This window comes from Lepidochelys kempii, chromosome 20 (genome assembly GCF_965140265.1).
Source record: "Lepidochelys kempii isolate rLepKem1 chromosome 20, rLepKem1.hap2, whole genome shotgun sequence".
Lineage (NCBI taxonomy): Eukaryota > Metazoa > Chordata > Testudines > Cheloniidae > Lepidochelys > Lepidochelys kempii.
The window spans coordinates 7,797,656-7,819,377 of record NC_133275.1 but is presented as its reverse complement, the minus strand read 5'-3'; the positions used below and the strand labels follow the sequence as shown (position 1 = coordinate 7,819,377).

General features: G+C 51.0%; 1 protein-coding gene across 1 annotated transcript; it reads left to right on the top strand.

The window, feature by feature from the left end:
• Window positions 1-715: 715 nt before the first annotated feature.
• On the top strand, window positions 716-9,765 carry LOC140900632 (macrophage mannose receptor 1-like). Its single transcript, XM_073318173.1, has 8 exons — window positions 716-854; window positions 1,184-1,288; window positions 1,689-1,793; window positions 2,784-2,846; window positions 3,578-3,979; window positions 5,550-5,695; window positions 7,469-7,581; window positions 9,260-9,765. Exons 1-8 carry the CDS (start codon window positions 767-769, stop codon window positions 9,384-9,386), a joined length of 1,149 nt encoding a protein of 382 aa, XP_073174274.1. The 5' UTR covers window positions 716-766; the 3' UTR covers window positions 9,387-9,765.
• The last annotated feature ends 11,957 nt before the right edge of the window (window positions 9,766-21,722 follow it).

Sequence of the window (21,722 nt, the reverse complement as noted above, 5' to 3'; positions counted from 1 at the left end):
AGTAGAGAGGTTATTTTACCTCTGTATCTGCCACTGGTGTGACTGCTGCTAGAGTGCTGTGTCCAGTTCTGGTGTTCCCAATTCAGGAAGGATATGTATATATTGGAGAGGGTCAGAGAAGAGCCACAAGAATGATTAAAGAATTAGAAAACCCGCCTTATAGACTCAAAGAACTCAATCTATTTACCTGAAAAAACAGAAGGTTAAGGGGTGTCTTGATTGCAGTCTATAAGTACCTACTTGAGGAACACATATTTAATAATGGGCTCTTCAGTCTAACAAAGAAAGGCATAACACCATCCAATGGCTAGAAGTTGAAGCTACACAAATTCAGACTGGAAATAAGGGATACATTTTTGGCAGTGAGAATAATTAACCATCGGAACAATTTACCAAGAGTGAGGGTGGATTCTCCATCACTGACAAGTTTCAAAGCAAGTATGAGGTTTTTCTAAAAGCTCTGTTCTCGGGATTATTTGGGGGCTGGTCTTGGCCAGTGTTATACGGATGATCACAGTGGTCCCTCTGGCCTTGGCCTCGATGAATCTGGGAGCAGGCGGAGGCTGCGCAGACTGGCCCTCCAGCCCCAGCTGGGAGGAGTGCCTGAGCTCTGCAGCATTCCCATCAAGGGACTGCCTCTTTAGGCTCCCTGCTGCTTTTCTCCCTTCCTCCTGGGGGACTTATCAGTTGGCAAACACATGTGAGCAGCCCAGTCAATTGGCAGGGCTGTGACTGCACGGGACTCCCAGCTGCGCAGTCTGGCCCCATGGCCTGCAAGGCAACGTACAGCAATGTCGACCTTGTTGAACCAGGACAGGAGGACCCATGGGGTTCAGAGCCAAGGGCGAAGGCAGGTACGGAGGAGCCGGCACTCTCCACATGTCTCTGACTAAGGAGCTCCTGGCCTGGCCAGTACCTGCAAGGAGCCCTCACAGGAACACCTAGGGTGCTGCAGGGAGTTGGACAGCACTCAAAAGGGGGTGCTTTCCCTTCACAATCAGTGCTGGCCCCTGTGCAGTGCTAGAGGGTGCTGTGCTGGAGGAAGAGGGTGAAGTTCAGTACGGGGCTCTGTCCCCTTGCAGTCTGTAAGTCGGTGCCAGGGACACTCACAGAGCCACGGGCGGGAGCTGTGGGTGCTGACTGAGCCGGTGGGAGAGCTGTCACCCTGTACTTCCCTCTCTAGCTGTCAGCGATGTGTACACCGAAGAGGAGAGCCCATATGAGGCTGTCGACCCGGCTGTTGGAGCAAGGAGGAGGCAGATGGAGCAGCAGGATGCTCGGGCTCCAGGTAATGAGTTTGGGACTCGCTGGCAGGAGAGTCAGATGTGCTGGGTTCTGTTCCTGGCTCTGGGAGGAGACTGTGATCTAGTGGGTGGGGGTGGGATTGGGAGTCGGGACTACTGGGATTCCATCCCCAGCACTGGGAGGGAAGTGGGGTCTAGTGGTTAGAGAGGCTAGAAATGGGGACAGGGGAGCTGGGAGTCAGGACTCCTGGGTTCCTACTTCTGCCACTGGCTTGCCATGTGATCCATCTGTTTGCCACTCTGTGCCTCAGTTTCCCATCCATAGAGTGAAGATTGTGCTCCCAGGAGTGGGGGATTCATTACTGGAGAGGGCTGTGCCCTCCAATGGATGCTCTGGCTGTCAGGGCAATGTGCTGTTTCAATGTTGATTTCCCATCTCCCTAGAGTGGGAGTGGAGACGGGGCCAGAGGTGGATTTTGGCCTGCGCGACTGTCCTGGGAGTCTCTGTGCTGCTGAACCTGCTGCTCCTCACACTTGGTGTTGTCCGATGTAAGTACCTCCCTCCCTTCACCTGCATTTGCATGGACATCTCCTATCCACTGTCCAGAGGGCATCTCTGCCCCTGATTGCCCAGGACGCAGCTTCTATCACCCACTTGGTACACTGGCAAACAAGGCCCTCCATGCTTTCTCCTTTGCTGCCCCCCATGCCTGGGAGGACCTACCCATTATCCTCCTTTGCATCCCTCTGCAGAACGCTCCTCTCCCAAAATGCCTACCAAAAGCATGACAACAGTCAGGCCGCTGATGCGCTGAGCCCACTGCCCGTTAGGCTGACCAATATCGTCTCACTATTTCCTTGTACGTCCCCATCTGTGTCTGTCTGTTCCCATCCCTTGACCTTGTCTTATATAGATTGTGAATTCTGTGCAACAGGGACCATCTGTCTGCTCTATGTTTGTACAGTACCTAACACCATGGGGTCCTGGGCTAGAGCCTGGGACACCATAATACACCTAATAAATAAGGCCTGATGCCCAGCACAGTGGGGTCCTGGGCTATGATGGGCTCTGAGGCACTACTGGAATACAATGAAAGTACCATCTTCCCCCTCCCCCCGCTGGGGATGGTGCTGCTTCCCACCAGGCTGGGCCCCAAGGCTGACCAGGCTGAGAATGGCCTGTGTCTCCTCTGACTAGACCCCTCATCACTCCAGGATGGGGCTAGAGGGAGCTTTCCTGGTTGCTGAAGGGTGAGTGTTACAGCCAGCCAGGAGGGGCTGTGTCACAGGCTCAGGAGGGGGGACTGCTATGGAGGAGCTGGCCCTGCCCCTGGGGATGAGCTAAGGACAGTCAAAAGGTCCAGCCTGCTCCCAGTAGACAGTGGCTATGGGCACTGCAAAGAGTGCTGGGCCGTGTGCCCAGGGCAAGGGCAGAGGTAAGGTGATCCGGTGCCTGGTGGCTCCCGTCTCCCCAGTGTTTCTCAACACAGTTGCTGTGACATGGCCGATACCACTGATGATGTTTCCCATCTCCTGCAGACATGGACATGGCCAGTGCCCTTGAGAGAATGCAAGTGGAGAACCAGCTGCTCCGGGATGTGGGTGAGTTTCCGTGGTGGCAAATCCCAGACCTTTGGCCACGTCTGTGCCCTGCTGGCTCCACCCACTGCACTCCCAGTGGCCCCTGCCTCCCAACCCTTCCTGAAACCTTGAGGCTCCAGAGTTGGGTGGACTGGCCCTTCCTCCCTCCCCTCACTCCCTTTGCTGGGTAGGGTTGCCAAGTGTCCTGTCGAAAAGGGGACCCGTCACTGTCTGGTCAGTACTGCTGACCAGACACTAAAAGTCTGCCTACCAGAGTAACCGCAATCAACCACCCTGCTGAGATGGCAGGAAGAACAGCAGCTGCTCAGCTGCTGACAGAGAGAACTGGCTCCCAGATCCTCGGCTCCAGCCTCTGGCTCTGGGGACAGTCCATCCCACTGTGCCCCTATTTCTTTCGACACCCCCTCTCCACCCTTCTGTGCCCTAATTGCCCCCAGCCCCTCGCTTTGGGGACCAGCACCCCCCCATGCCCACTGTTGCACGATTGCCCTGGCCCCTTGCTCCAAGGACTGATTTTCTCTGAGCCAGAGCCCAACTGCTGTGTCCAGATTGGGCAGGCTTGATGCAGAGCAGGAGATAAGGCCTGGGGGGAAGAGGCGGGGCAGGGGTATCCAGTCTTCAGCAATTTGAGAGTTGGTTTGGGGCTGGGCTCTGTCCTCGCAGCAAGGCTCCCATTGCTTGTGTTGCCCCTCCCCCAGCACTTACCCCCTCTTTCTACCCATGCTCTCCAGCCTCCGGTTCCTTCCTGATCTACAGTGAGTCACACCAGCTGTGCGTGGATGTGACAGCTGGTGGCTCCCTGACAGCCATGCCCTGCACCCCAGGCGCCCTCAGCCAGCACTTCCAGTGGCTGTCTCAGGGCCAGCTGCTGAGCGTGGCCCACCAGCAGTGCGTAGCTGTGCCAAAGCGGCTCAGCCGGGTGGCCGTGCGCCTGGAGCCCTGCAAGGCACACAGAGAGCTGCAGCACTGGGAGTGCCGGGCAAACGGACTGCTGGCCCTCGCCAGGGAGAACCTCTACTTCAACTATGGCAACAATCAGAATCACGTGGTGATGCTGTACTCAGGGGTTGGGCCCTGGAGCCGTTGGGTCATCTATGGGAGCCATGAGGACCTCTGCTCCTGCTCCTGTCATGGTGAGTTCCGCAGGACCCACCTGGCCCTGTGGCCTTCACCTCAAACACTCCAGCCAGTGTCCCTCCCTGCCCTAGCTCCAAGCCATGATGGTGCTGCCCATGCACCTGCTGAAACCTGCCCAGCGGTGCTAGATCAATTTGTATAGTGGGAGTGCTGACTGCCATTGACGCAAACTGTAAGCCCTGTATATAATAGACACCACTTCAACCCAAGGGGTGCGGCCGTACCCCCAGTATCCCTAGTTCCACCAGCTATGACCCTGCCCCACCCGCATTCCAACCACCAGACCCCCACTCCCATCCCAAAGCTGGGAATAGAACCCAGGAGTCCCATCTGGGATCATCCCACCCCATGGAGTTCTGGGATTCCTTTTGCTGAAAATGAGGACAAGGACTGTCCGGTCTCCGTTAATGGTTGCCTTGTCTCAGGAGCAAATTTTCCATGGGCAGGGCCTTCATGTCCAATAGTTGGGGCTGTGGATCCTCCCCACAGAGCGATTCTTCATTGTAAGTGTGATCCGGATGTTACAGATGTCTGCCTGAGTCTGCAGAGAGCCTGAGATGTTGCCTCTGAGGCAGGGGGAGCTGCCCCTGCAGCATCTCAGTGGGGAGATGACTCTGAAATCTAAGGCCATGTAAGGCCTGGTCTGACTTTGCTGAAGTCCATGGGAGCCTTTCCGTGGAGCTCACTGGCTGAAGCCAACCCTTCCACATTGCCCTTAATTGGTTCACCCTCACAGGGCTCCGTCCTGGTGCCCATTGCCATCCTGACTGCGGGTTGTGCTAGCTGAGCCACCAACCGACAGGCCCCCCACTTGGGTCAAACGCAGCACAGGGGGCAGCCACGGGGGTAGCCCAAACCCCCACCCCATCCAGTCCCACATGCTGCTTACCCTCTAATTCCCAGCCCTCTGCTGCGATTAATCATGTGGCTGCACGTTGGCTGAGCAGCCTACAGGATCTCTGCTCACGTTGGCCCTGCCACTGGCCCCTGTGGTGAATTTGCCAGCTATCCGGCTTCTTTCTGTGGCTCAGCCCATTGGGGTTAACTCCCTCGGGCAGCACTTGGTGGTGTTTGGAGGTGGGGGTCTGTGTCCAGAGCATGGGTGTCTCACCTGGGTATTGGCACAGGGCTAACGGGCCCCAGAGCTACTGAAGACCATGCCAGTGACTTACCTTAGGTCCGGGGATCTGCATCTGGTTGGCATGAAACACTGAGCTGGGGGTGCTGCAGCCTTCTGTGACTGTACCAGCTTGTGCGACTCCATCTTAACCCAAGAGGAAGGGGGCAGAGAGCCGTGCATGCTGGGACCTCTAGTCTCTTTAGGCTGCACCTCCACATTAAGGCTTTGCAGGGTCTTTGCTCTGGTCTTAGGTGCCAAGAGGAGCAGAGACTTGCTGGCGAGCACCAGGAAGTGGGCAGCAGAGGCAGACCCAGGAATTCAGGCTCCCAGTCCTCTACCTGCCGGGCTTCCCTGCTAGTCGCTGCAGACTGCCCTCGATCCTGAGGCTGCCCAGATATTCCCCTGCCCCAGTGACTAACATGGTCTCTCCTCCCCTTCCCCCCCAGTCTGCACCCCATGTCGCAGGGGGTGGACTTTCTTCCAGGACAGTTGCTACTTCCACTCCCGCTCCCTGGGCACCTGGGATGTTGCCAACCGCTCCTGTGCCTCTCTAGGTGCCCTGCTCCTCCAGGTGACCAGTCTTGCTGAGCAGGTGAGAGATGACCATGCATGGGGCAACAGGGTGTCCTGGGGGCTAGCGGGCACTGGGGTGTGGGGGAAGCATGTGGGGGAGGAAGGCGGATTGGAGGAGCTGGGGAAGGGATCCAGGAGCGGAGTAGGTAGCCAGGATGCGTGCAACCTGCAAAGTGACTCAGCAACAAGGAGGGGAGGCTGGGTTGGAGGCAATAATTAGAGGGGCCAGAAGGGAAGAGAGCCAGACTGGGCCAGGGAGGAGAGCCCCTCATTCTCACTGGAGACCCAGCCAAGGTGTGAGACCAAATTGCCACCCAATCAGTGACACGGATCAGAGAAACAACTGGCTTCAATGATCCCTGCCCCCACCAGTGCAACAGCCCTTCCCCCTCACTGGGTCCCCTCCTGTCACACTGTCTGGAGTGGCTCACGACCATGAGTGCCAAGCTCAGGGCAGTCTGTCAGTATGCAGGGCATACACCCCCAAACTAGCTGTAGGTTCTGTAATTAGATATCACCAACCCAGCAACAAATGTGAACTCCTGAAGCACTACCCCAGCCTTACCACAGAACCATAGACAGTCCCCTGGGGCTCCCATCTATATTGCCAGCCGGCTGAGCTGGGCTCGTGATAGCTGGCGGCCATACACCAAAGATCACAAAAGATTCAGATTGCTTTTAGTTCCAAGAGACCAATTTGTACATCAGATCTCACACCAAAGACAATGCTTTTAGCCAATCCAATAGTAAACTAAGGATTTATTAACTAGGAAAAGGAAATGAGAGATATTTACAGGTTAAAGCAGGATACATATATACACAAATAAGTTACCGTCTATGGTTCCGAAAGGTGGCAGAACTGTAGTAATCTGTCCACTGAATGTCTTTTAGGGCCAACCCAGCTTGACTTGGGGATCTCTGCTCCTTTTTCCTAGCTCCAGGCCTGTGAGAGTCCAAACAGCAAAGATAAAAAATTTTCTTGTGTCCCTGTTTTATTCCCCTCTTCCAGCATTCAAGCTGATGGGATCGGCTTTCTTACACATAGCACCTTCATAGGTGTGACATGGCCATCTCTTTGGATCATGATGTTCCACAATGGCCCATTTCATTTTGACAGTCCTTCTCGATGGGCGGGGAACCATTCTGCCTGACTGAGTTCATAGGTTCAGGGCTGCCACTTTTACAATTATTAAGTAACCCTTACATATCACCTTATAGCATGGGATACAAACAGTACAAGTGAAATTAATGCAGGTGAGGGTCTTACAAGCATTCCATAGAGTCTAAACACAGCTTTACAAGTCTAACAGCTGTCTTGAACAATACTGACATACAGGTGAGCTGGTCTGATTTCCAGCTATGTATTTGTCCGTGCTCAGCTGACGCCTGTATCCTTGGCAAGAGCTGGCACCTGGTCTTCCAGCGTCACACAGCCCATCCCCCCTCACTGTGCCCCCTCCCTCAGCCCCTCTCCAGTTCACCTCATTGGGCAGCAGGAGCTGTGGAGGGGAAGGCTATTACACTGTGGGGAGGATTGTGGGGCTGCCACAAGTAAAGGAAAGAGATGCCTAGCATGGTCATGAGTAGCAGTAGGTCCCTCCCAGCTCAGTGCTCCTGGGAGCCAGTATAACCGTGGCACCATGTCATATTGAGCTCCTGTTTCACCATTTATTCCTGCTGAAACCCCACAGACTGCACCGGGGCCTGTCCATGTCCAGCAGCCCCCATGCTGTGGGAGTGACTGGAGGATTGGATGCCAACCCCAGAGTAACGCTATTCTCTCTGACCTCAGGCTCACATCATGGCGTCCATGAAAGCACCATCCTCCTGGATGGGCCTCACTGACCAGGCACTCGAGGGGGCTTGGATATGGATGGATGGGACTCACTCAGCAGCCAATGCCAGGTACTGGAGACCGGGTCTAGGCTGAGAGGCCCCGAAATAGCCCAGAATAGCTGGAGCCATAGAGTGGGAAAATGTCCCTCAATCCTGACATGCAGCACCCTGCTGTTCTGGACCTGGATCCTCCCCAGGCCCATTCCTAGCGGTGTGCAGGGCCCGGGACATAGGTGCCGAGTTTCTACCTGCCAGGGGGTGCTCCCCCTGGCTCCTGCAGGCCCCGCCCCCACTCCACCCCTTCATCCAATGCCCCACCCCACCCTGCCTCTTCCCACCCCCACCCCACCTTTTCCTCATCCAGTTCCGCCCCTCCCCTGAGCGCACTGCACCCTTGCTCCTCCCTCCCCGCGTCTCCAGACACCTCGAAACAGCTGATCGGCAGTAGGCGCTGGGAGGGAGGTGGAGGCGCTGATTGGTGGGGCCCGCCAGTGGGCAGGAGGCACTGGGGGGAGGATAGGTTGGTAGGGGGGCTCCTCCTCACTCCCCCCCGCCTGCCCACCTCCCGCCTCACCTCCCTGCCTGCTGCCTCACAAACCGCGGGGCCCCCCAAAGCATGGGGCATGGGGCAGTTGCCCCCATTTGTTTTACCCTAGGGACGGCTCTAGTTCTCCTCCCAATCTGCCCTCTCAGTCCCAACCCACAACCCCTCCCACATTCCTCACCTGGGATTTCTTCCCCCCTCCCTGATCTGTCCCCTTAATCCCTACACACAACCCCTCCCCCATTCCAGACCTGGGATTTCCACCCCCCTCCATGGTCTGCTGGTACCCCTCAGTCCCAACCCACAGCCCACTGCTGTTCCAGCCCTGGTCTCCCACCACACCCTCCGTTCTGCTAGTGCCCCTCTGTCCCAACTCGCAGACCTGGGATCTGCACTCTCCACCACAAGCCACAGCCCCTCTCATTCCAGACCTGGGATTCCCTCCCTCCCCCAAATCTCCCAGTGCCACTCAGTCTTGACCTGCAGCTCCCTGCTGTCCAAACCCTCATCTCCAGGCTTTAACTTGCCCAGTGTAGTTGATCCCAATATCTCCCACCTCCCTGCTGTCCCACTTTGGGTACTGACACCCTCCCACCCCCGATTGTCCCTCTGGTTCCTGGTCCCTGGGGCGGGATGTGAGGAAGTGACTTCCAGGAAACTGGTTGTATGGGACAATGTTTGTGGGGGAGGAGCCAAGGCCATGGGGAGTTCTGGCACCCGCGCCTGGCTATGCAGAGACATGCTCTGGGGGAGGACTGAGATGGGGATTTTCTCTGTGGCCTGGGCTCAATCCAGCATAAGATCCCTCCTCAGTTCTGCACACTCCTGCTCTAACCAGTCTCTGCAAGCCCCAGTCCCCACGAGCCCCGGTCTCTTTGACACCTTTGGCCCTCAGCACTCCCCGCCCGCTGTGGGGGTATTGGGCAGGGTAGGCAGTCGCAGGGGGCCACAGGCGGTCATGGGGATTGAAGGGGGCCACAGGTGTCATGGGGACTGGGACTTGCAGGGGATGGTGGCTGCCATGAGGCAACAGGGGCTGCAGGGAACATGGGGACTGGGAGTCACGGGGGCTTGTGACTGCTGGGGGTGATGGGCTGGGGACTGCAAAGTCTGGTGGATGTGGGGATCATGGGGCTGTGGGGTCACAGGGGCTGCAGCATTACCAGCTCTGCTCTACCCTGTTCTCCCTGTTTTGGTTTCCAGCTATTGGCAGACAGGGGAGCCCAATGGCAGGCAGAAGGAGAACTGTGCCCTGGTACGGCAGGATGGGCACTGGTATGACGCCCCATGCACGGAGCAGCACCACTGGGTGTGTGAAGGGGAGCCCTGAGCCTGCTTGGACTAGCCACCGAGCAACCTGGCGAGGCCCTGGCCCTCCCTTTGCCCCTGCCCCACCCCTCTGCCCCCCCACTGTGACCTAAGTCCTCTTGATGCCAACTAGCAGAGGGCACAGTGGTACTAGGGGTACAGATCTCCTCTGAGTTCACTAAAAGAGGTCATGTGATGTCTGTAATGAAACCCTGTGTCATTCCAGTACAGTTAATCATTGCAAGCTATATGGACTAGTGATATTTAAGGAGTTGTGTATCTGCACAAATATTATGTTCTCAAGGTCTGTGTCTGTCTAGGTACTGGCCATTAGCAAAGGGGAAAAGCAGGTTTTCTTTCATGCAAGAAATGTTGATCTCTCTGCCTGTTTGCATGTAAATCAACTACTGTATGGTTCACGATGGGTATCCACTCAGAAGTCTGAGCTGAATGCTAATGAAGAATTGTGAAATCTTCAAAGAGAGGAAATTAACAGGAAGAGTTACACAGCAGGAGTGATAAGAACATAAGACCAACCATACTGGATCAGATCAATGGTGTATCTAGCCTAGTATCCCGTCTTCCGACTGTGGTCTATGCCAGCTGCTTCAGAGGGAATAAACAGAACAGGTAATCATCAAATGATCCATCCGCTGTCTTCCACAACCAGCTTCTGGCAAACAGAGGCTAGGGACACTCAGAGCATGGGGTTATGTCCCTGCCCATCCTGGCTAATAGCCATTGATGGACCTATCCTCCATGAAAGTATCTAGTTCTTTTTTGAACCTTGTTATAGTTTTGGCTTTCACAACATCCCCTGGCAAAGAGTTCCACAGGTTGACTATGCATTTTGTCTGTTTAAAATCTGCTGCCTATTAATTTCATTGTGTGACCTCCAGTCCTTGGTTCTCCTCATTATCCTGTTTAGGGGTAAGACAAGGAACTTTTGAAACTATATCAGGGGTGTGGATTAGCCCCTGGTATCCTTCACTCTGTGAGGACTAGCTGTCAGCAGGGGGCAGGGCAGGGCAGGGGAAGGGGTCTCAACCAAACTGGTTGAAAACACAAAGAACTTGGGGTAAGCTTGTAAGAGACAGGAGAATGCCTTGAGAATTAAGTTTAGGCCTCAGATGGACTTCCCAGGAGTGCTGGTCAAGCACTCCCTGGCACAATGGAAATTTGGCGCCTGTGCAGCCTAGCACCCCAGAGCTGTACCGTCTTGCCCTAGTCAAAAGTCTGAGCAGTGTAAGTTTATCACCCAGTCCAGGTCGGAGAGGACAATGCACAAGTTTTGTTTCTGAGCAGATTCCCCAAGCACTCAAGCAAAACACACTGTTTTAGGTAAAAAATATAAAACAGATTTATTAACTACAGAAAGATAGATTTTAAATGATTATAAGTAATAGTGTACAGATCAAAATTGGTTACCTAAGAAATAAACAAAATCGTAATCTAAATTCTATAGACAGGATTTGAAATAAGCAGTGTCTCACCCTGATGGTACAAACAGTCCACCAATCTTCTATACATAGGCAGGGCTTTCTCCTTTCCCACCTGGGACCCCCTTTCCCAGTTCAGTCTTTTTAACTAAGGTGTTTCCAGGTGTTGAGTTGTAAGGGGAGTGAGTCCCCATGATGATGTCACTTCCCCCTTTTATAGCTTCTTCCACATGCAGGGAACTTCATTGTCCCAAACAAAGTCCCCAGTACAGTTTGTGGAAAAATACAGGCACAAGATGGAGTCCAATATCACATTATCTAGTCACATGCCCTTGAATGCTTCCATGAGTCACAGCAGGCAATACCCATGCATTGGCTGAAGCATCCACAGGAAAGCTCATCAGGTGAGGATAAATTTTTCCCATGGCCCATTGTTAGAGTTGATGGGCTATTACCTTAAATAGTTCATTCACAATGTGCTGGCTAGACTGGATGTAAACTAACTTGTGGGAGTTACCCAGGAAGAAGCACATTTGAAATACAGATGCATAGTCAATATTCAAAACTCCTGGTACAAAAATGATACATGCATACAAATAGGATAATTATATTCAGCAAACCATAACTTTTCCATTGACACCTTACATGGCATATTTTGTACAAGATTTGTTGCAATTATATAACACTGGTGAATATGGGGATGCCATGGTGTTACTTTGGAGTACAGAATGTCACAAGGCCCTAGAGAGTGTGTTATGATTTTGGTTTACACTTAGCCATTTGTTTTCCAGTATTCTTATGATTTAGCACTCCAATCTCTTTGCTTTGTTAATAAACTTATTTTTCTGTTTACTATAAATAGACCTAAAGTGCTATGTGTTCAGCAGAGCGGGTTCCAAGGTTGAACGAGGAAGTTGGGGGACCCTGTTCCTTTGGAAGCAGCAGGCCTGAGAATTCTGTGAGTGTTTGGTGATCGGGGCTGGTCACTCCACAGGGACACTCCGATGGGTTGGGGGTAGGTGTATGCCTATCACTCCCTGTACGGAGGCCTGTGGCAACCAGGAAGGCAGTGCTTGTGCTGCCAGAGGCTGGGGAATTCAGGGAGCTGACCCTCGGCAGGCACTTCCATCACACCCACCTCACCCCTCTCCCAAGCCTATTGTTAGGACCAGGCTGTGGGAAACCTGTGTGCCTTGTCAGCTGTTAAGTTTCAGTCAGGAGGTGAGTAGCAGGGTCAGGAGTGAGCTGGGTCAAAATGTCAGACACCAAGTTGCAGGTGGCAGGCAGCTAGCAGAGTCTGGGTCGAGTCAGGTCAGGAGTTCAGGAAGTCGGGGTCTCGCGCCAGGTTATAGATATCAAGCAAACAGCAAAGTCAAGGAAAAACCAGGGTCAGAAGTTGGAGTCCAAGGCCTACAGCAAGCAGGGTCTGGAGCAGAAGCAGCCTGTGTGGTTGCTCAGACAGCTCCCCATGATGGCTTCCTGGTTTAAATACTAGCATCAGCCAATACTTGGGCTGTGAGGGGCTGCCGCTACTCAGGCCCTGCTGGGTGTTACTTCCTGCAGAGCCTAGCTTCAGAGGGTCCTCCACCGGAAACCCAGTCTAAGCTTCCAGTGGTGATGCAGAAGCGTCAGTGACCCAGAACCCCCCAGGTTCTAGTCCTGCAAGTTCTTACATTGGCCCCCCTTCAGGGTGGTGCTTGTCCAGGTGAGCCTTGTGGAATTCCCCACCAGGTCAGGGGTGTGGACCTGGGAGGCAGGCTGCCAAGTGTGCTCTTTGGGACTGTAGCCTTCCCTGTCCAACAGATAGTACAGGTGGCCATGCCTCCAATGGGAATCTAGGATGGCATGCGCTTGATATTCCTCATGATCCTGGCTTTCCACTGGTTGGGGCAGTGGTGTGGTTTGGTCGGTGAAGGGCTTCAGAAGGGAAACATGAAAAACTGGGTATATTTTGAGAGACTGGGGAAGCTGTAGTTTAAAGATAACTGGGCTGATCTGATGATATATTGGGAAGGGTCCCAGGAACTCGTGGTCCAATTTCCGGGAGGGTCAACTGGTCTGGAGATGTTTGGCTGTGGAGATGTTAACACTGAACGTTCTTTTTGCCCATGATCCACGTGCCTCTTGTAAGCTTTCTTTACCTTTTCTAGGTGGTTACTGAGTTCCTCCTGAATAAGGTGGATCTGTTGGCCCCTGTTGGTGGTGGCAGGGTTTGGGGAGATCAGGTGAAAATGGGGGTGGAACCAGTAATTAGCAAAGGAGGGGCTCTGACCTGTAGAGGCATGGTCAGTGTTGTTATATGAAAATGCTGCATATGGCCAGAGCATGAGCCAGTTATCCTGGTGATCATTTATGAAACACTCAACTACTGCTCCAGCACTTGGTTCACCTATTCAGTTTGTCCATCTGTTTGGGGGTGGTATGTGGTGGAGATGGATATGCAGACATTCAGTAGCCAGAATGCTTTATGCCAGAAGCGAGAGGTGATCTGTGGGCCTTGGCTGGAAACTATATGGTCTGGGTGTCCGTGGAGCTGAACCATGTTGCGCAGCAGGAGTTGGGTGGTAGTCTTGGCAGAGGGCGGGTGGTTGCAGGGGATGAAGTGGGTCATTTAAGTCAAGCAGTCCACGGCCATTAAGGCTACTGTGTGGCCATCAGACACTGGGAGTTCCACAATGAATTCTAGGCTGATGGCAGATCAAGGCCTACGTGGAGACTCCAGTGGTACTAAGGTGCCGAGGGGTCTAATCATAAGAATGGCCATATTGGGTCAGACTAATGGTCTATCTAGCATAGGGGATCTCAAACTTATTTGATCATGCCCCCCACTTCTTTATGTTTGTAGTAGTTCAGTCCCCCCTCCCGCCTGTCACACAAGTACATATACCAATAGAAAAATAATCAACACGCAACTCTCACAAAATATTAAAAACAGTAAGGTATTGATTCAAACAGGGCCATTTAAGTATATACCAATGTAAAGTTTAAGTGAGATGCTGCTTATTGGCTATTACTATTGTTATTAGCATTATGGGTGTGCCTGTTTTTTGGAGATGAGCAATTTTATCCTGGGTTGGAAGTTTGAGACAGCTATCGAGAAATCCCGTTTTGTGTGACAATGAGATCATTGTTTGTTTTTGATGTAAACTAGGGCAGACAAAGCTGTTTCACGTAAGTAGGCAGATGCAAAAGGAATTAAGATATTCATTGCAGCTATTGATAACACTGGGTAATTAATTCATAGCAATTGACAGCCAGAACTCAGTGGAGTGGAAGCAAATTTTGTTTTCAGTGATCAGTCACTTGACAAGTCCAAGAGGGCTTCATTTGCCTCAACCAGATTGCTGGCAGAGGTGGTCGCAAGTGGTTGTTGAATCTAGTCATACTTATCAAGAGACAAATCCTCAAAATATTTTTTTAAGTAGCTATTGAGGCCAGTGAGATGATGAGCAATTATTGGTTTTACCATTTCAAGTTCATTATCCTCCAAAAACTCTGCCAACACTGGAAATATTTTTACAATCCCACCTTCCAGTCATTCCTTCCAGCAATTAAATTTCTTCAAGAAGCCATCAATTTTATAATTTAATAGCAGAATGTTAGTATTGGGACCTTGAAGTGAAACACTGAGCTCATTCAGTTTCTCAAAAATGTCTTCTAAATACGGTAGCTTTGAAAGCCATTTTTAATCTGACAGATGTTCTGCATAAGGTGATCTGGTGTCAAGAAAGAACAAGCACAGTTCATCTTTCAGCTCAAATAAACGCATCAGGATTTTTCCTCGAGATAGCCACCAGACTTCTGTATGTAAAAGCAGCTATTCCTGTTGTGATTCCATCTCTCTACATAACCTCAAAAACAATCTTGAATTCAGGGGATGAGACTTAACGCTGTTCATTATTTTTATTGCAGTTAGCAGGACACAGTTAAATTCCTGTTCGACTGTCTTGGAAGCCAGAGCTTCTCTGTGATAACACACTGTATGAAAACAACATTTGGCACCACTTCAAGAACTTTTGCTTTCAGTCCAATTTTTTTCTCCATCATAGGACCGGCCCAATCTTTACATACACAGCATGACCACTCCAACCCATCTTCCTGCATGAAGTTGTCAAGACTGCAAAATATTTCTTGTCCTGTTGTCTTTCCTTGAAGTGAATTGCAAAATAATAAATCTTCTTGTAGCTTCCTGTCATAGCAGTATCTCACATACACAAGTAGCTGAGCTGAACTAGATATGTCTCTAGACTCATTGTGTTGCAAGGTGTATTTGGGACTATATTTAGCACGTTTGATCAGCTGAACCTTTATGTCACTGGCAATTTCATCAATGTGCTGTGCAACTGTTTCATTGGACAAGTGGAGCTGCAAATTTTTCACCATGCATAATGCAACACATTGTGACTGTGGCAGGAAGAATGAGCATTTTGCCCACTGTGTATGGCTTTTTACATTTAGCAATTAGGTAGGGAACTTTGTAGGAAGCCATTAGTGCTTTTGATGGGGTTACTGTTTGTTTGTTCATAATATCCCTTTCACCTTTAAATTTTTGTTCTTTCCCCTGAAAACACTCTGCTGGCTTATCAGCATGCATGGCATGTTTCGGCTGCAGATGCCTCTTCAGTTTTACGGGTTTTAAGCTATCTTGTGCAAGCCCTTCTGAGCATAAAACACACTGTGGGTGCTCCACTTTTTCAATCATCAAGTAGGTGAATCTGTATTGTATGTATTCCTCTTGATATTTCCTCCATTTGACTTTATGCTGTGTCACGGCCTTATCTGTACTACACTTCGCTGTTTGTGTGGCTTACTTCTCAAGATCTCAGCTGGCACAGCGGTGCTTCACTTGAATCAGTTTTGGCTTCTTTGTTTTTCACCTGAGGTGCATGAATGAGCCAATGAGCAATTGTAAGATGAGCGAAAGCAAAATTGCGATTGTGGTCGATGCTTACAATTACATGTGCACACTGTGTCATAGCAGACAGATTAACATACAGATGACAGTAACTTTGTATGCTGCTATGCAAGCTTAACAGAAATCCGTCAAAATGCATAGCACCACTTAGAGCAGCGTTTCTCAAACGGGGGGTCCTGACCCAAAAAGGGGTTGCCAGCCAGTTGTAGGAGGGTCGTGGTATTGCCACCCTTACTTCTGAGCTGCCTTCAGAGCTGGGTGGCCAGAGACTGTGTTATCCGATGCCACACAGAACAGTGCATCTTATCCCCCAATGGCATAGACTGTGTTCCTTGGGCAAGCAGGTCTTCTTTAGAAGCAGACCGATTAGGAAGAGCAGCTCAGGATGAATTGTGGCATTGGCAAAATTATTAGGCTTGAGACGGAAGGGGGGGCTCCTAAGCTGGTTCCTTGTTTCCCCGGTAGTATTCCCCCTTCCGCAATAGAGCATCAGCTTCCCCGTTTCATTTTTCTGGGCAGTAGGTGATTGCAACTTGAACCATGAAAAGAACAAGGCCCACCTTAACTGCCTCAGGTTCAATGCTCAGGCCTTACAGAGGTACTCAAAGTTCTTATGATTGGTGAACACCTGTACCAGGTGCCAAGCTCCCTCAAGGTGGTGATGCCATTCTTCAAATGCACTTTTTAATGTGAGCAGCTATTTCATAGTTCATTTTGGTTGGGGTAACTTGGAGAGTAGAATGCACAGGGATGCAGAACTGGCTGATGTCTCAGTCGCTACCCCAAGGGCCACATTGGACACATTTGATTGCACTATAAATAGGCGAGGTGTATTGCTGAATGAAGCCCTTGGTGAGGTTTTCCTGGATATACACATGTAATGCCTCCAGTTCTGGTTCAGACATGGTGTATATCCATCCGTAGGACACTTTTGCTCTGGGTTGTAGGTCTATTGGACAACTTTAGTCCCTGTGTGGGGGTAATGAATCCGTGTTTTTCTTTCCAAATACATCCAGGTAGTCTCAGTACTTGTCAGGAGGACTGAAGTTCTGGCCTAGAGCCCCTCCTGACCGGTTAGCCCCTACCATCTGGGGTTTCACTTCCCAGGGTCTTTTCCAATCCTGGGGTCCTGGATGTAGGCCACTTGGGGCTTGGTCACGTTGTTGAAGGCATGCTTTCTGATAGAATTCAGAGCAGAAGCTAATGTTTCTCTGCTACCAGGAGTCACGTTGCCCCAACCAAGAAATGCCAGGAATGATCAGGAAGAATGGAGAGTGGATCATATCAATGCATATTATTGCCCTTCCACTATGGTCTCTAATGGGATGGTCTCGAGTCACCGATCACGAAGATAGGAGTGACCCATCAGTCGCCTCCACCAGGTCCAGTGTGAGTTTTGGCCAGAGAGGGATCTGGAGGGTTTGGGCTGCCTTAGCATCTATAAAGTTGGCAGCAGCTATCATAGCTAGCTGTGTGGGGGATCTGCTATGCCTGCCCCAAGACCCGCAACCCCAGCAGTAACTGGAAATGTGGAGAGACACCTGCTTCCCAGGTTGGGTTCTACTTGAGGGTGAGGGAGAGGTTCTGGAGCTTGGAGCTCTGATGGTGTCCAGGCTATACCCCCCAGCTCCCTCCCATGGAGGCCTGGGGTCAGGCCCCCCTTTCCCACGGGGTGGGGGGGTTGCATAGGGCACCACAATGTCAAAGGGTGGCCCTGCTACAGGCTTTGGCATAGAGGGCAGGTGTGGGGACATTGGGCATTTCCCCCTGCTCACACAGCCAAGAGTCAATGCACAGGGGGAGTTCAATAAAGGCGTCTAGGTGTATGGGGTTTTCAATGCGGTTTAGATCATCTTTCACCTCCTCATTGAGTCCCTACCGGAACTGATACAGTCGGGCTGCCTCATTCCATTCAATATCAGCCACAGGCCATTGGAAGTGAGTGGTGTAGGAGGCGAAACTTCCAGAGGGCAGCCTCTGTAGAGTGGATGTGATGTGGGTCATCAAAGATGGCCACAAAGGCTTGGAGGAAGGTGTCCCAGTCAGAGAGCACTGGATTGTTCTGCTCCAATGGGGGAGGCCCAATCAAGCCCTTTTCTGGAGAGTAGGCTGACTACTAGCCCCACCTTAGTCCTGTGTGTGGGGTACGTTCGGGGGTGGAGCAGGAACAGCAGCCTGCATTGGTTCAGGAACGCTTGAAATTTCCTTCGATGCCCCTCGAAGCATTTGGGCATGACACTGCAGGAGCTGGTGCAGGTGATGGTGCTCAGATGTAGTGTTGCTGCTTCTCCCCATGAGCATGCTCGGTGCTCTCACAGGGTCTGTCCTTCGGCAGTGAGCTGCGCCACCTGGGTCTACGACCAGGTTAACCGCTCGTGCTGTGTCTGTGCTTTGAGTGCACCCAGGATGGCTTGGGTCTGTAGTGCCAGGCACTCTGCCTGCAAACAGATGACTTGGTCTTGCAGGTTCTGGGCCCTAGAGGAGCCACTGGTCATATAGGACAGCCCGCCCACTCCATCGTCTGTGGAGGGGTTGAATATGTTTGGGAGGGGCCAGGGTTGGTCTGAGCAAGCAGTCAGGGCTGAGCCATGGGCAGCCTGTGTACAGGTGTGATGGGTTCAGTCACAGAGACCACCTTGGCACTGTCACCTGATATGCTGAGATTACCTCTGAGCCCGTTTTCCCTGCCAGCTTGGGACTCCAGAACCCTGCCTTGTTGAGCCAGACATGCTAGCCTGCTGCAACACAGACCCAGGTCTGGTCCACATTCCCAAAGCTGCAGACTTTCACCAAAAACTGCTCAGCAGGTCACTTATCTCCAGCACCCAGACACCCAGTTCCCAATGGGATCCAAATCCCAAATAAATCCGTTTTACTCTGTATAAAGCTTATACAGGGTAAATTTATAAATAGTCTGCCCTCTATAACACTGATAGAGAGATATGCACAGCTGTTTGCTCCCCACGGTATTTATCACTTACTCTGGGTTTACTAATAAACAAGTGATTTTATTCAGTATAAGAAGTAGGATTTAAGTGATTTCAAGTAATAACAGACAGAACAAAGTAAGTTATCAAGAAAAATAAAACAAAACACGCAAGTCTTAGCCTAATACATTAAGAAACTGAATACAGGTAAATCTCACCCTCAGAGATGTTCCAATAAGCTTCTTTTACAGACTGGACTCCTTCCTAGTCTAGGCCCAATCCTTCCCCCTGGTGCAGACCTTGTTAGTTCCAGCTCAGGATTAGGGGATTTCTCATGACTGGCAGCCCCTTTTGTTCTGTTCCACCCCCTTTTATAGCTTTGGCACAAGGCAGGAATCTTTTGTCTCTCTGGGTTTCCACCCTTCCTGCTAAATGGAAAAGCATCAGGTTTCAGATGAATTCCAGTACAGGTGACATGATCACATCACTGTAAGACCTCATTCTCCATTCTTTCAGGGGTGGCCTGCACGTACCCAGGAAGCTTTGCAAGTAAACAGAGCCATTCACAACCAGTTGTTCCAGTTGATGGCAGCCATCAAGATTCCAAGCCACCATTAATGGCCTACACTTTGCATAGTTACAATAGGACTTCAGAGTAATACTTCTATTTCTAGCTTCAGATACAAGAATGATACATTCATACACATAGGATGAAAACAATCAGTAGATTATAAGCTTTGTAATGATACCTTACAAGAGACCTTTTGCATAAAGCATATTCCTGTTACATTATATTTACACTCATAAGCATATTTCCCAAAAAAATATGAAATGCAACATCACAACAGGGGTCAGCTGTTAAGTTGCAGTGAGGAGATGAGTAGTGGGGTCAGGAGCCAGCTGGGTCAAAACGCCAGGAAGTCAGGGTCAGGCCCCAAGTTGCAGGCGGCAGATGAATAGCAGAGCCAGGATTAAGCCAGGTCAGAAAGTCGGGGTCAGGTTCTAGGCTATAGACAGCAAGCAAATAGCAAAGTCAGGGACAAAGCAGGGTCAGAAGTCGGAGTCTAGGGCCTACAGCAAGCACAGCCTGTGTGGTTGCTTAGACAGCTCCCCATGATGGTTTCCTGGTTTAAATACTAGCATCAGCCAATGCTTGGGCTGTGAGGGGCCGCCACTCAGGCCCTGCTGGGCATTACTTCCTGCAGAGCCTAGTTTCATAGGGTCCTCCAGCAGAAACCCAGTTGAAGCTTCCAGTGGTGCAGAAGCATCAGCAGCCCAGAACCACATAGTCCTATAATCTAATCACACAGAGTCTCACACCTATCCCCAGCCCCAGCTCCACCACCCCATGGCCATCCTCTGTCTATCCCTCCCCCAGTTCTCCTGCTAAAGCTGTTGTGACTTTCCTGTGGAGGGAGCCGGGGGATGCAACTGGGCTGCAATTCAGCAAACATGAGCACCCTACCCCTGGTTGGGGCAGCTGGAGCTCAGTGCTATTCCTGGCTGCAGTGTGGAGGAAGATGGGCGGTTAATGCGCCATGCAGAATAGGGGTGGGGTGCTCACTTTTCTGTTGCATGTCACAGACTCCACGAGAGCCACCAACACCCATTTAAAAATCCAGAGTTTGGTATATCCCACACTCCGCCTCTGCCAAGCTCTGCCTACATGAGATGCTGCTCCCAGCAGGTTGTGCCGATATTGGTTCTGTCATGTCATGCTCAGTTGGGGCTCCCTGTGGCCGGGCTGACATTAGGCCTTGCAGGGCTCTGCACAGGCCCCAGGGTCTTGCAGTGACCGCAGGATCTCAGCTGTCCTTTAAAAACATGTGTCTAGCCCTTGTGGTTCACTACTCTGGGTCAGCCACTCTTGTCAGGCCTGCCATGCTCAGTGTACCCTGTGACGGGTTGTCCCCCCTTCCGCAGTGCCACTTTATGTACTGGGGTTCCACTGAGCCCACCTGTTCCACCAGACTGGGCTCCCTCACCCTGTCCTGCTGCACACACACACAGGTAGGGACACACCCAGCTGCAGAATGACACCAATACTGAAATCAGTGCTGCATAGGAAGGCTTTCAGCTAGAGAATTGCCCAGCACTCAAGTGCACACTCTCTCTGGAGTGTAAACCCAAAATTATATTGTCTTGCACTGCACAGAAATCTATACATCATCAGCTCATGAAATCTGCCCCCTCCCTCAGTGCGGAGGAAGATACGTACAGCTTTTTGCCCCCCCCCCCCAGTTTGAATTACACAAACTAGTTTTGGAATAAACAAAAACAAGTTTATTAACTACAAAAGGTAGATTTTAAGTGATTATAGGGGACAGCAAACAGATCAAAGCAGATTCCTGAGCAAATAAAACAAAACACACAAACTAAGCTTAATACACAAAATTAACTGGTTAATAGTAGAAAATTCTCACTCCAAGTGTTGTTTCAAGCAGGTTGCAGAGTTTCTTGAACGTAAACTGCACAGTTTGCAGCTTAAATCTCCACGTATTCCTTTCATAGGCTAGATCTTTCTCACCTGGGCTCAGCCCCTCCCATCCAGTTTAGTTCCTTTGTTTCTTCAGGTGTTTTCAGCAATCTTCCTTCTGGGGCAGGGAGGCAGTGGAGAAGAATTACCTCACTACCCTGCCTTAAATAGGATTTACATATAGCAGGAATCCTTTGTTTCCCAGTTTGACTCCCACCCCCTCTTGATGGAAAAACATTAGAAGTCCAAGATGGTGTCCACTACCAGCTGACATGATCACCAGACCCTGCAGTGTCAAAGCAGCATCCCAGGAAACTTCTCAGAAAGGAGGGAGATTAGCATCTTCAAATACCTATTGTTCCCCCAATGGCCCATCCAAGCTGTTTGCATACTGTCTGGTGAGCATTCCCCAGGTGAAAACACAGTTGTAATTGTTACATAGTCAATATTCCTAACTTCAGATATAGAAATGATACAGGTATACAAATTGGATAATCACATTCAGTAAATCATAAAGTTTCCAATGATACCTCACATGACCAATCTTGCATAGAACATATTTTAGTTATGCCATATTCATATCATAAGCATATCTCTATGA

Bases quoted from the DNA above. Each gene is read 5' to 3' on its own strand.
- LOC140900632 (XM_073318173.1), top strand. From the start codon at position 767: ATGGCCTGCAAGGCAACGTACAGCAATGTCGACCTTGTTGAACCAGGA. The intron at 855-1,183 runs GTACGGAGGAGC...TTCCCTCTCTAG, and splicing joins AGAGCCAAGGGCGAAGGCAG to CTGTCAGCGATGTGTACACC. The intron at 1,289-1,688 runs GTAATGAGTTTG...CCATCTCCCTAG, and splicing joins GCAGGATGCTCGGGCTCCAG to AGTGGGAGTGGAGACGGGGC.